Below are 13,257 nucleotides of genomic sequence, written 5' to 3'. Positions count from 1 at the left end.
GGCTCCTCGTGTCCTCGTTTTCTGGTTCCTCGTGTCCTTTTTCTCCTCGTTGTCCTCGTTCTCTTTGGCTCCTCGTGTCCTTTTTCTCCTCGTTGTCCTCGTTCTCTTTGGCTCCTCGTGTCTCGTTCTTTGTGATCCCTCGTGTATTTTCTCTGGCCCCTCGTGTCCCTTTTCTGGCCCCTCGTGTCCTCGTTCTCTGGTCCCTCGTGTCCTTTTCTCTCTGGTCCCTCGTGTCCTTGTTCTCTGGTCCTTCGTGTCCTTTTCTCTCTGGTCCCTCGTGTCCGTTCTCTGGTCCTCGTGTTTTCCTCGGGCCCTCCACCCTTGCAGTGCCACCCTCCACCCACCCTAGTCCTTCGGGAGGGGGGTCTTTTGGGGACGCCTGGAGGCGTCCTTGGGGGGGGGTACTGTAAGGATGTTACTTTTCTGTGGCCCGGTGTGTCTGTTTCCCTCGTGCTCCTTATTAGTTTCCATTGTTGCCACCTGTGTCTCGTCCCAGCTGTTTGTCATCATGTCTCGTCTTCTCCAAGTATTTAAGCAGTCCTATTCTGTCTTGTCCTTTGTCGGGTCGTTCTTCGTTGGGTACGCTTCCTTGAGTCTCCTGAGTCTCTCCTTGTCTTCCTGGTTCCTCGAGTTCCCCGTGTCTCCTGAGTTCCCCGTGCCTCCCTCCTTGTTTATGTAAGTTTTGCTGCCCCGTCAGCTTGTTTATTTTGTACTTTTCATTTATCATTAAAGACCTATTTTTGTATATCTGCTAATATTTGTAAATCCTAACAGGATGGAGAGATGTTTTAAAAGCTGGGCGCCGTCTCAGAACGATGTTAAGAGTTTGTTCGTCACATCTGTAACAGTAAAACTGTGCATTTTGAAAGTAAATGGACGAAAGTTGACCGGACTTTTCCCAGCTAATGCTAACATGCTAGCTAGAATGACGATGCGTCATTGGTTGAAAACCGCTGTTTGAAACGCTCTGATTCGCTGGAGAGACGAGTGACGTGTCTGTCGTCACTTCCTCTGATGTCAGATTATAAAACCCACCCCCGCTGCTGCTCTGATCATTGGTTGATTCAGTCACGTGACCCCGGAAATGAGTCTCGGTTCAACCGAAGCCTCCAATGTGTTTAAAATCGCTAAATGGAGCTGCCACTGTTCCCACAAAACTCATGTGTTCATGCAGATAGACGTGCTTTTTAAAGCGACGCCACGTTTAGGCTTTAAATCCGTTCAGAAAATGTTGATTTGACCGAGTTTCGCCGATGCTAATTAAGCTAACGGCTAACAACCGGATGTCAACGGAACGATCCACAGGAAGTTGTCATAGACTCCTGCTGGTATAAATAAGCTTACACCGCCACCTGCAGTTGAGAGAGGAGTATAACAGTTCTCCTGAAGGGGAGACTGATAATTCCTCTCATTTGTTTTTTCTTTTTGTTAACACGACCTGGTTTATGAGTAACTGTTAAATAGCGAATTTCTGGAAAAGAACGGCTTAAAAAAGCGTTTGAAAACTAAAGTTGCTGTGAGACTTTTAGAAAAATTGCAGGTTTGTTTAATTTTAGTGCTTTAGAGTAAATATCACTGAGAAGCCTGGTTCTTGTATCTGTTTGATTTAAGCACATTAAGTAACACTGCCAGAAAGAGGCATTTACTTAAAAATATTCATGCATTGGGATAAAACCTACGAATAGGTGCCCATTCATTTGAAGGAGTGGCTTACACAGTACTGTTGAGTGAACCCAGAGCTAAAAAGTGTGTGAAACTCTTATGACACTTGAATACAAATATTTACCTGTTAAAATAATCTGAAGTTGGCAACTGCCAGATAAGTGCTGAACAGTGAATAACCATGGCAGGTGTGACAGTAAAGGATTTTGATCCTTGTGAGATGAAGGACTGGTTAGAGGGAGCGTTGACGCTGCTCACAGAATCCTTACATCCATATGGTGAACAGGTGGACAACATGAACTCAAAAGAGTTATTGGACGAGCTGAAGGTGGTTGCAGAGAGTGTGACCTCTACAGACAGAACAAAGTCAAGCTATGACAAGCTGGCTAAATTGGTGCTCTTATTGAAAGCATCATTCTATGGAGTGGTAGACAAGGCTGATGACCTTGCAATAAGGTTAAACAGCAAAAGAGAGGAGTACCTCCAACACATGGCACAGTCTAACTTTGATCAAGAGACCCGTGCAAATGAGGTACAACGTGACAGAGAGCTCTCACGAGCTCAGCTGTCATTACAAGCTCACTCATATGAGGAGAAGATTAGGGATAGAGAGTTTCAGTACCAAGCACTGTGTTCAGACAACGATATGCTACGACAACGGTTGCAGCTCACATCAGAAGCTCTGAATGAATGCAGATTGGAAAAGGAGGCGTTAGTCCAACAAGGCGTGCGTTTACAAAGTGAATGTCAAACATCACAGGAACGCTTAAAAGCCTGTGAGGAGAAACTAGCCGCAGCAACAAATAAGATTTCTGACGTGGGGCGAGCTTGTCTGGAACTCAAAGATGACCAAGGTCAGAGTCCAGGTCACCCGCAATCACCTCAGAAGAATTTTGGTGCACCTCCTGCTCTTAATCCCATTCTGCCACCTCCACATGTGTGTAGAGACACACCTCCACCCTTACCTAAAGTAGCAGGGACAGACCTGAACAGGTCTCCTCTACCAAGCAGGCAAGAGAGAGCATTGAAACTTCCTCTTCCAATTTCGGATTTGTAAAAAATCTCAAAATATGTACAACGCTTTGTACCTAGCCCAATGGGTTCAACTGGTACAAAATCGTATCTAAATGACCTTGATTTCAGACTGAGTGGTTATCCTAATGCTACGGTTGAGGATAAAATCAGTCTGATAAGGCTCACTTCGGACAGAGAGGTGTTCACCTTCATCGAGCATCAACCTGATGCCACGAGAAGGGATTACAACCTTCTGTGTGAAGCTTTGATCAGGGAATACGACCCCTGCACGGGACCTGCTGGTTTCCCAGCTGCTGACAAGGTCACGCAAGGGAAGCATGAACATCCAAAGGTTTATTACAAAAGAATCTTCCAAGCTTATTTTGGTTACAGAAATGAAACCGGAATGGAGGAGGAAGAAGGTTTTAAATTTGTTTTCAGCAAAAATCTCCACGCTGACATTAAAACGTCAGTACAAATGATGGCAAATTTCAAAGAAAAAGCCATCAATGAGATTAAACAGTGTGCTATGAATGTGTTTGAGGCATGTTCTCATGCTAAGACGCCAATAGAGGTGTTTCCTGGTGTAAAGGTTAAACCCCACTCGCTAGAACTGGAAGGATGGCGTGCATCGCCTCCTCCTCCTCCTAAGAAAGGCGAGAAAAAGCAGTTTTTTCAAACTAACAAACCGCGTCATGAAGGTGCACGCTGGGACGAAAAAGCTCCTCTTTCAGAGGATGAACGTGATTATCGTAAATGGGGTGTGCGTAGGACGCAAAGATATGGGAACCAAGGTGACCCATATTATCAGGGGAAGTCCGAAAAGGAACCCCCAAAAGATGTACCTAACCATCCCCCACCTCGGACGAAACGAACCGAGGCGAAAAAATCACAAAGGTTCCAGAAACAAGGCCCTACACCTCTGAGCTCGGAAGAGACAGAGAAAATACGCAGGTTGTTAGAAACTTTGAAACACACTGACACGGGAAACCAACCTGGAGCACTATGCAGTGATGTAATCACTATTACATCTGAGGGCGCGAATGACAACATCACAGATGTCGGTGGAACACACCAAGACATTGTTGTTGTTGCCTCCAACAACCCCTCATCGGAAGAAGGAGGGATTAACTCACACACAAACAATGACGAGTCATCGCAAACTTAACATCAGAAACAGCTACTGCTGTGCTGACGGTTCAGACAAACCAAGATTACACAGACAAGGCTGAACGTGTGAAGAAACGTCAGAAAAAACCTAAGAGGTTTCTGTGTAACTTTATCAGAAGGGGGGTCGCCAAGAAGGCATACCTGTCAGTAACACTCGAAGGTGTCCTCATACATGAAGCACTTCTGGACGGTGGGGCGGACATAACAATTATGTCAGCTAAACTGTTCGAGGAGCTGAGGACAGCCGCTAGCAGTGTTAACAGGGTAATACCTCTCACAGAATGTGCTGTAGAAATGCAGGGTCTCTCAGAGAAGAGGACAACCCTGACAGCTATAGCAATGGTTCACATGCAGATTGGCAGAATGACACTATACCACCAACACGTGTCCAGTGTTGACTCATTCCCATTTTTGGTTGGCCAGGATTTTATAAATCGCTTCGACGCGATTATAGATTATGGTGATCAAACGATGTGGGCAAAGGTGAGCAAACCACTGCCAATACAAATGCCTCCGGAGTGTAACACAGACTGCCTAACAGCAGGTACCGCGGAGGGCATAAAGGACTCCTCAGCCAAGGACACGAGCCTGGTGAGTATTCCTTTGAAATCATGTGAAACCAAAGAGACCCACCCGGTGGTCCAAACTCTGACCCAACAAGACAGCCTCCTCTGTGAGCTGGAGCAGTCAGAGTCCTGTCAAAAGATGGCAAAGTCCCTGTTGACAACTGATGTACACTGGCAGGTGTACTTCCCACCATTACCAAGGTGTTCAAGAGCCAAAAGAGTGTGGTGTGACACCATGTTGGGAGGAACAGGTACTGTACTGGGTTTGTCTAATTCTATCGACCAACAAGTGACCAGAACTATGTTATCAAACACAGGGAAACATGCCTCGTTAGCAGTTCATCAAGTTGGAGTCTGGATGCCTTCAGTGGTTATGACTCAAGAGGAAACTGCCAAAATACTACTGAATGAGATAAAATGGCAATTAAAGATGTGGGACAACACAGAAGAAATACTCTAGAACATAACCCAAGCACTGAATTGGACCACGTGTACCCTACAAACCCTACATGCACGACTGCAGAAGGAACGCTTCTAGAGAATAGTGACAACATCAAGTCATCACGAGTGATGGAAGCTGTGGAACATTTCAAGTACACATTGGGTGGTCTTAAAATCTGAATTGACAAAATGTAATGAACATATGTGTGAAGGACATTGGGTTCAGTATCTGGTTAATGACACAACGTCAGTATGCAAGTATCATGTTTTACCTGTAATAACTATACAAGGATATTGGTTTTTAAAAGTACAGGGTGAATGGTTTGAGCCACAGACAAATCTCACCTATGACATGTAACTATGCGAGATGGCTGATAAAGGAGTGGTATGTATGTTGCAAACCAGTCATGTTAACCCATGTTTAACCAGAGACGGGGTATTGTGTGATTGGACTCATGAACCAGCTAGAGATATGCTATGGCAAATAGGCCCACACACTCTGTGCGTAGCAACAATTAAGAGTCATCCTCAATTACCTAAGGTGCCTTTTTCTGGATGTGTACAGGTCCTTCTCAAAAAATTAGCATATTGTGATAAAGGTCATTATTTTCCATAATGTAATGATAAAAATGAAACTTTCATATATTTCAGATTCATTGCACACCAACTGAAATATTTCAGGTCTTTAATTGTTTTTATACTGATGTTTATGGCATACAGCTCATGAAAACCCAAAATGCCTGTCCCAAAAAATTAGCATATCATGAAAATGTTCTCTAAACAAGCTATTAACCTAACCATCTGAATGAACGACGTAACTCTAAACACCTGCAAAAGATTCCTGAGGCTTTTAAAAACTCCCAGCCTTGTTCATTACTCAAAACCGCAATCATGGGTAAGACTGCCGACCTGACTGCTGTCCAGAAGGCCATCATTGACACCCTCAAGCAAGAGGGTAAGACACAGAAAGAAATTGCTGAACAAATAGGCTGTTCCCAGAATGCTGTATCAAGGCACCTCAGTGGGAAGTCTGTGGGAAGGGAAAAGTGTGGCAGAAAACGCTGCACAACGAGAAGAGGTGACCGGACCCTGAGGAGGATTGTGGAGAAGGGCCGATTCCAGACCTTGGGGGACCTGCGGAAGCAGTGGACTGAGTCTGGAGTAGAAACATCCAGAGCCACCGTGCACAGGCGTGTGCAGGAAATGGGCTACAGGTGCCGCATTCCCCAGGTCAAGCCACTCTTGAACAAGAGACTGCGTCAGAAGCATCTTGCCTGGGACTGCTGTTGAGTGGCCAAAGTTTTGTTCTCTGATTACAGTAAATTTTGCATTTCCTTTGGAAATCAAGGTCCCAGAGTCTGGAGGAAGAGAGGAGACACAGAATTCACATTGCTTGAGGTCCAGAGTCAAGTTTCCACAGTCACTGGGGTGTCATGTCATCTGCTGGTGTTGGTCCACTGTGTTTTATCAAGCGCAGGGTCAATGCAGCTAGCTATCAGGAGATTTTGGAGCACTTCATGCTTCCATCTGCTGAAAAGCTTTATGGAGATGAAGATTTCATTTTTCAGCACAACCTGGCACCAGCTCACAGTGCCAAAACCACTGGTAAATGGTTTACTGACCATGGTATTACTGTGCTCAATTGGCCTGCCAACTCTCCTGACCTGAACCCCATAGAGAACCTGTGGGATATTGTGAAGAGAAAGTTGAGAGACGCAAGACCCAACACTCAGGATGAGCTTAAGGCCGCTATCGAAGCATCCTGGGCTTCCATAACACCTCAGCAGTGCCACAGGCTGATTGCCTCCATGCCACGCCGCATTGAAGCAGTCATTCATGCAAAAGGATTCCCGACCAAGTATTGAGTGCATAACTGAACATGATTATTTGAAGGTTGGCGTTTTTTGTATTAAAAACACTTGTCTTTCATTGGTGGGATGAAATATGCTAATTTTTTGGGACAGGCATTTTGGGTTTTCATGAGCTGTATGCCATAATCATCAGTATTAAAACAATTAAAGACCTGAAATATTTCAGTTGGTGTGCAATGAATCTGAAATATATGAAAGTTTCATTTTTATCATTATATTATAGAAAATAATGACCTTTATCACAATATGCTAATTTTTTGAGAAGGACCTGTATATGGTGTACATTTGTGGAGTTGGAACAACTTGACTTATCAATTAACCAATTACGGTTCATCTACTTGCCTAACTGAGGTACAGTGGCAATCTTTGAAAGTCCCCTGGCGGGTATCCATGGACCATTTCAAATGCGCATTAAATGAGTCTACGGAGCTGAAACAAATGGTTAAGTCTCATAAGTCTAATGTGTCTGATTTAACAGTGTCCACCTATATTGCATAGGGAAAGGTTTTACATGCAGCTAAGCTAATAGAGCAAGCGTCGGCCCACCACTGGTGGGACATATTTACAGGAATGTCATCAACGGCGCGACAATATGCAATCCCTCCTTTGCTTATTCTGTTAAGCTATACTATGTGTAATTTGTGTACGTATTTTTACATTAGAAAGGTAAAGAACAGAATAACTAAATTGATTTATAATACAGCTTTACAATGAAAATTGAAGTAATCATGACAGATCATTGGTATGGTAGGGAATTGAGTACTATTGAAATTGATTCTATTGTCCACCCTGACACATTGATCATTGATTATTGGGTAAGTGGTAACAGAATATATCATCGATTTACTCATAATGACGATCGTATCAGTTTTCTGAGTTTTGTCTGCAGGGCTGTACAACAATGAGCAGGGACTGACTGGCGAGTGCCATATGAAATCAGTGGAGAACATTTTCAAAACTAGTCAGGAAAACCAAAGGGTGGAATGAATAAAGAATTTAATAAAGTTTTGTTTTCCTGACTGTTTAACCTGTGAAATAACTAGTCAGAAAAACCAAAGGGTGGAATGAATAAAGAATTTAATAAAGTGTTGTTTTCCTGACAGTTTAACCTGTGATATAAAATGTTTTTGGTAGATGTTCTTGTGAGTCACCCGGGAGGCCTGGAAGGAGGGCTTGGTCCGCCCCCTTGCACGCTATCTCGAAGTTTCTCACATCTTTTTAAGTTTTTCAGTTTTTAGTAAACATGCATTTCAGGTAAACATGTTTTGTTCACTGGGAGACACTCACGCGATGTAGAGGGTGGTATAAAATAAGAGAGCGCTCAGTAAAGAGTTAGAGTCTACTGTGGATCTACCGATCGGGACGTCCAGTTTTTGTGTTGGTGTTTGCTCTGCTTGCGGCTGTGCGGCTCTCCAGCCTACGTGTCACGGTGAGAGTTTTTTTTACATCAATACTTGTGAGATTTTACATCTGAGTGTGATTGTACTATGCTTTTGCTGTATCTGTGGCGGAATAATAAAATGACACAATTATTCTAGCAGAACAGTGTTTGAGTATTTTTGATCATTGTGCCGATTCTCTTCCGAGTCCTGGCTTTCTTAAACAAAATAATAATGGATGGTAGAGGATGGTGAGTGCTCTGTGACGTTATTTCACTTAGTTGTCCATGTTGAGCTTGTCTGGGACAGATGTTCTGGGTGTCTGTGCTATGACAAGCTCATCCATACTGAAGCTGCACAAAAGTTATATTGGAAAACCATTAAGACCATACAGACTTGAGTAGAGTTGAAGCAAGTCGTGGTGAGACTGGACAATGAAAAAAAAATACATGTTTAATTTCTGACATTTTGTGTGATGAAGCATGAGCTCAGCCTGGAGACACACTCCACCTATTGAGCTCACACAAAAGAATGACCAAAAAAAACCAGATTAGATACTCTGCCAAGAGAACACGCTGACCAATCTTTCACCTCCTTCTCCCTTTTTGCTCTGAGCTGCAGATTAGAATGTTGGAAATTGTGTCTGTGTGTGCGTGTGTGTATAGATTTGTGTGTGTAAAGACACGAGCTGCAGATGCAGATAGATCAGACCTTATGTGGATCTGCTTACGAGTGAGACAGACTGGGCTGAATTATTGAAATTGAAAAAGGTAACTTGTGAAAAGAAGAGAGAAAGAGGAGGAGATGAGATGTAGGATGGAAGAGGTTCTCTTATTTTTACTTTTGGCTTTCAGTATATGGTTCGTTCATGAAAAAAAGTTATTGTACAAAAATTATACTAACTGTTGACTTTTTATTGTAGCTGTACCTGTACAGCTTGAGGATGAGGGTCCCATACACGGTGGCGAATCCCAGGAGGCGAACCCACCTAAGCAGGATGCACAGGAACACTCCGGGGTTAAAGTACAGGATCATCACCTACAAAAGAGGAACATCACAGCTGCCGTTAACACAAACACACACTGGGACACACTGATTTGTTTTTGTCACAAGTATTTTCCTCCTCTTGTGGTCAATAAAGGAAACAAGGATGCTGTAGGCAGATGAAATCCCATTTCCACACCTGTTGCTGCTAGGCCTGTCACAATAACAAATTTTGCTGGGCAATTGTCTTGAAAATGATTGTGATAAACAATAATGTTGTTTGAAATTTGACAATAATTAGTAATTATTGTAAGATGTATTGGGTTCCAGCTGCCAAATGTAGCCCCATCTTGTGTTAGTTTGAGTGTAACTTTATATTCTTCTCTTGGTCTCTTTGACAACTCTTCTCTGACATTATCGCTATCATCTGATTTACTATTTAAATTCTTCTTCCGCTTCTTTTCTGAACAATATCCCACTCTTCAAATCTCCCGCCACATATTTCCATACCGCCCAGTTCGCTTTCTGACCCGTCACTTCCTTCTGCCATCTCCAATCCACCTCAAGCCAGCCGCCTCCTCAACACACGTCGTCTTCTCGAGTCCAACCTCTGTGCGACAGAAACAGCTCCAAGCTGTGGCAATCACCCTTCTTCTTCTTCTTCTTCAGTTTTATTGGCGGTTGGCAAACAACTTATGGTGTGCATTACCGCCACCTACTGGTATGGAGTGTGGGTCAGAATGCTTTTTTAAAAAATAAAATAAATAAATTCTATTTACTTGTGTATGTGTTGTCTGTCCTAATCATATCCTATTGATCAGCTTTGTTTTAATGAAGAACCTTATCAAAATTTTTACACTTTTACTTCCTGACTCTTTCTGTAGTATGTTTGTGATATTTAATGTTTCTTTAATCTTTCTAGGTTCCTCCATCATGTGTCTTCTTTCTCTCTCATATCTCTGACAACTTAAAATCACATGCTCTATTGTTTCTGTCTCTCCACAATACTGACAATTTCCTGTTTCGTGTTTATGTAGTGTGAATAATGTGTTGTTCAGTCCAGTGTGTCCAAATCTCAGTCTTGTTCCTAATCTCTCTTCTCTTCTGTTTCTCCCTCCTGTTCTCATCTCTCCCACTCTTCTTTGGATCTTATAATACCATCTTCCTTTGGTTTCTTCATTCCATTCTTTCTGACACTTTTCCTTCAGTTTTTCTTTAACCATGCTTCTTGCTTCTGATTTGCTTGTAGTTATTATAAAGTTAACTTGTTGTTTTGTTGCTCTTTTTGCTTCCCTGTCTGCTCATTCATTTCCTTCAACCCCAGTGTGTGCTGGTACCCACAGAAATACGACTTCCAAACCCATCATCATTATTCTGAATAATGTTTGCTGGATTTCTAATAAAATGTCTGGTCTGCTGTCTGAGTTGCTGTGCTGTAAACTTGTAAGTGATGAACTTGAATCTGAACATACTATTGTTTTTAATGGTCTGACATCTTCTATCCATTGTACTGCTAATAATACTGCTAACATTTCCCCGGTGTATACTGACAATCCATTTGTAATCCGTTTAACTTGTTTCTTATGGAACTCTGGTATGATAATTGCTATTCCTATTTTCCCTGTTGTGTCTTTTGATGCGTTTGTGTAAATCTGAACGTAACCATAATAATTATTTATATATTTCTGTACTGTATATGAGTTAAAAGTGATTTTTTTATCTTTTTTCTTTTCCATAAGTGTAAAATCTACTTTTGCAGTTGGTAGTATCCATGGTGGTATTGTTGGTAACGGTATTATTGGACTTATTGTTAGGTTTCTTATTTGAACTTCTTGTATCTTCTGATCGATTATCCAACCAAAGCTTCTTGTTTCTCTCTTTGCTTTTTCCCAGCATGGTTTTAAAATGTCTAATGTTGGATGATCCGGGTTATTTCCTTGTAAGTTGATCCAGTAATGTATTGCTAGCTGTGTTCTTCTCATTTCTAAAGGCATCTCTCCCATCTCTACTTTAAGTGCTGCGGTTGGGGTGGTCCTGAATGCTCCTGTACAGATTCTTAGTGCTTGATGTTGTATATTGTCAAGTTTCTCCAGATGGGTTTTTGCTGCAGATCTATAGATTACACTGCCATAGTCTATAGTTGACCTGATCAGCCCAGTGTATATTCTCTTTAATGCTGTTCTGTCTGCTCCCCATTCATTTCCCGCCAAACATCTCATAATATTTAAGACCCTTTTACATTTATCAATAATTTTCTGAATGTGAATATTCCATATTACTTTTCATCAAACCACATTCCCAAAAACTTTATACTCTTAACTTGTTCTATTTCTTGATTGTATAGTTTCAGTTTTTTGACTTCTGTAATTCTTTTCCGTGTAAATATCATTGCCTTTTTTTTGTCACTGAAAATTTAAACCCCCACTTTATTGCCCATCTTTCTATTTCATTAATAGCCTTCTGTATTTTTCCTACTGTGACTTCTATATTTCTTCCTTTTTTCCAAATTGCCCCGTCGTCTGCAAAGAGTGAACAGCCCATTCCCTCCTCTATTTCTACAAAAACATCATTTATCATTAAAGAAAACAATAAGGGACTTATGATGCTGCCTTGTGGTGTTCCATTTTCTACCCCATATTTCTCAGAATAGTCTTCTCCTATTCTAACTTGTATTGTTCTTTTTGATAAAAAGTTTTTGATCCATTTAAACATTTTCCCTGTAATACCTAATTTCTTTATTTTAATGAACAACCCTTCAACCCACAACATATCATATGCTTTTTCAATATCAAAGAACACTGCCACCACACTATCTTTATTTATCTGCGCTTTTCTGATTTCATGTTCTAACCGTAAAGCTGAATCATATGTATTACGCCCTTTTCGAAACCCACTTTGATATTTAGATATATATCCTTTACTATTTAAATAGTATGTTAATCTCTCATTAATCATTTTTTCCATTATCTTACATATGTTTGATGTTAGCGCGATTGGTCTGTAATTTTCCGGTTCAGTGTTGTCTTTTCCTGGTTTTGTTATGGGTATGATGACTGACTCCTTCCAGCTCTGTGGCAGTTCCCCCTCCTCCCAAACTTTATTGTACAGCTCTAAAATGATTTCTTTGCCTGGTTCACTGAGATGATCTATCATTAAATACCAGATCTGATCTTTTCCTGGTGCTGTTGTCTTGGTTTTTCTCAGAGCTCTGTTTAGTTCATCTTTTTTAAATGGTGCGTTCAATAAATGATCATTTACTTCACTACTCTGTTGTAAATATTTATACTTTAGTTTTGTGGATTCCCTCCCTTTCTTTTCCTCCTCACTGATGTTATTTGTACTACAAGTCTTTCTAAAGGTTTCAGCTAACATTTCAGCTTTATCTTTAATCATCGCTCCTTTATCTGTGTTCAACACTGGGTATACATATTCTTTCCTGATGCCATTCATTCTTTTAATCACTTTACAGATTTTATCAAGTTTAGTCTCTTTCCCAATAGTGTCACAGAATTTTCTCCAGTAGTTTCTTTTTGCCTCCTTTATTATCCTCCTTACCATCGCTTGTTCTCTTTTATAATCTATTAAATGTTGATAAATAGGATTCTTTTTAAGTATTTTAAAGGCTTTATTTCTTGACTTGATTGCTTTATTACATTCGTTTGTCCACCACGGTACTATTTTTCTTTCTTTCCTTCACTGAATGTTCTATTGCCTCTAGAATAACCCTACAAATATTTGAATTTATATTATTTACATCTGCTGTCATGTCAATTTTTTGTAATTCTTGTTCACTGATATAATTAAATTTATTCCGTTCTGCTTTGCTGAAATTCCATTTTTTTATTCCCCTCTACTTTGCTGCTTTCTGGTTTTATTTGTATTTTAATCTTAATTGGGTAATGATCGCTTCCATTTGTTGTATTCTTATCAATATCCCATTCACAACTGCCAGCCAGTGAGTTTGATACTAGTGTTAAATCAATTGCTGATTCTTCTCCTGTTCTAACGTTGATTCTGGTTCCTCTTCCATCATTAAGACACACTAGGTTTTTTAATTCCATCAATTCTTCAATTTCTTGACCATTTTTATCATTACTTTTACCCCAGAGTGTACTATGAGCATTGAAATCCCCACACCAGATTACCTTTCCTTCTAAATATCCCATTATT

General features: G+C 41.0%; 1 protein-coding gene across 1 annotated transcript in view; it reads right to left on the bottom strand.

The window, feature by feature from the left end:
* The window catches only part of gpr158b (G protein-coupled receptor 158b), a 496,707-nt gene that overhangs the window by 162,640 nt on the left and 320,810 nt on the right, over positions 1-13,257 (bottom strand). The window contains exon 6 of the mRNA XM_037682052.1: positions 9,032-9,141. Within this exon, the coding sequence (XP_037537980.1) occupies positions 9,032-9,141 (110 nt within the window). The remainder of the gene's footprint in view (positions 1-9,031; positions 9,142-13,257) is intronic.

This window comes from Nematolebias whitei, chromosome 9 (genome assembly GCF_014905685.2).
Source record: "Nematolebias whitei isolate Nwh7 chromosome 9, NemWhi1, whole genome shotgun sequence".
Classification (NCBI taxonomy): Eukaryota; Metazoa; Chordata; class Actinopteri; order Cyprinodontiformes; family Rivulidae; genus Nematolebias; species Nematolebias whitei.
The sequence above is the reverse complement of the archived record's forward strand: the minus strand, read 5'-3'. Positions and strand labels throughout refer to the sequence as shown.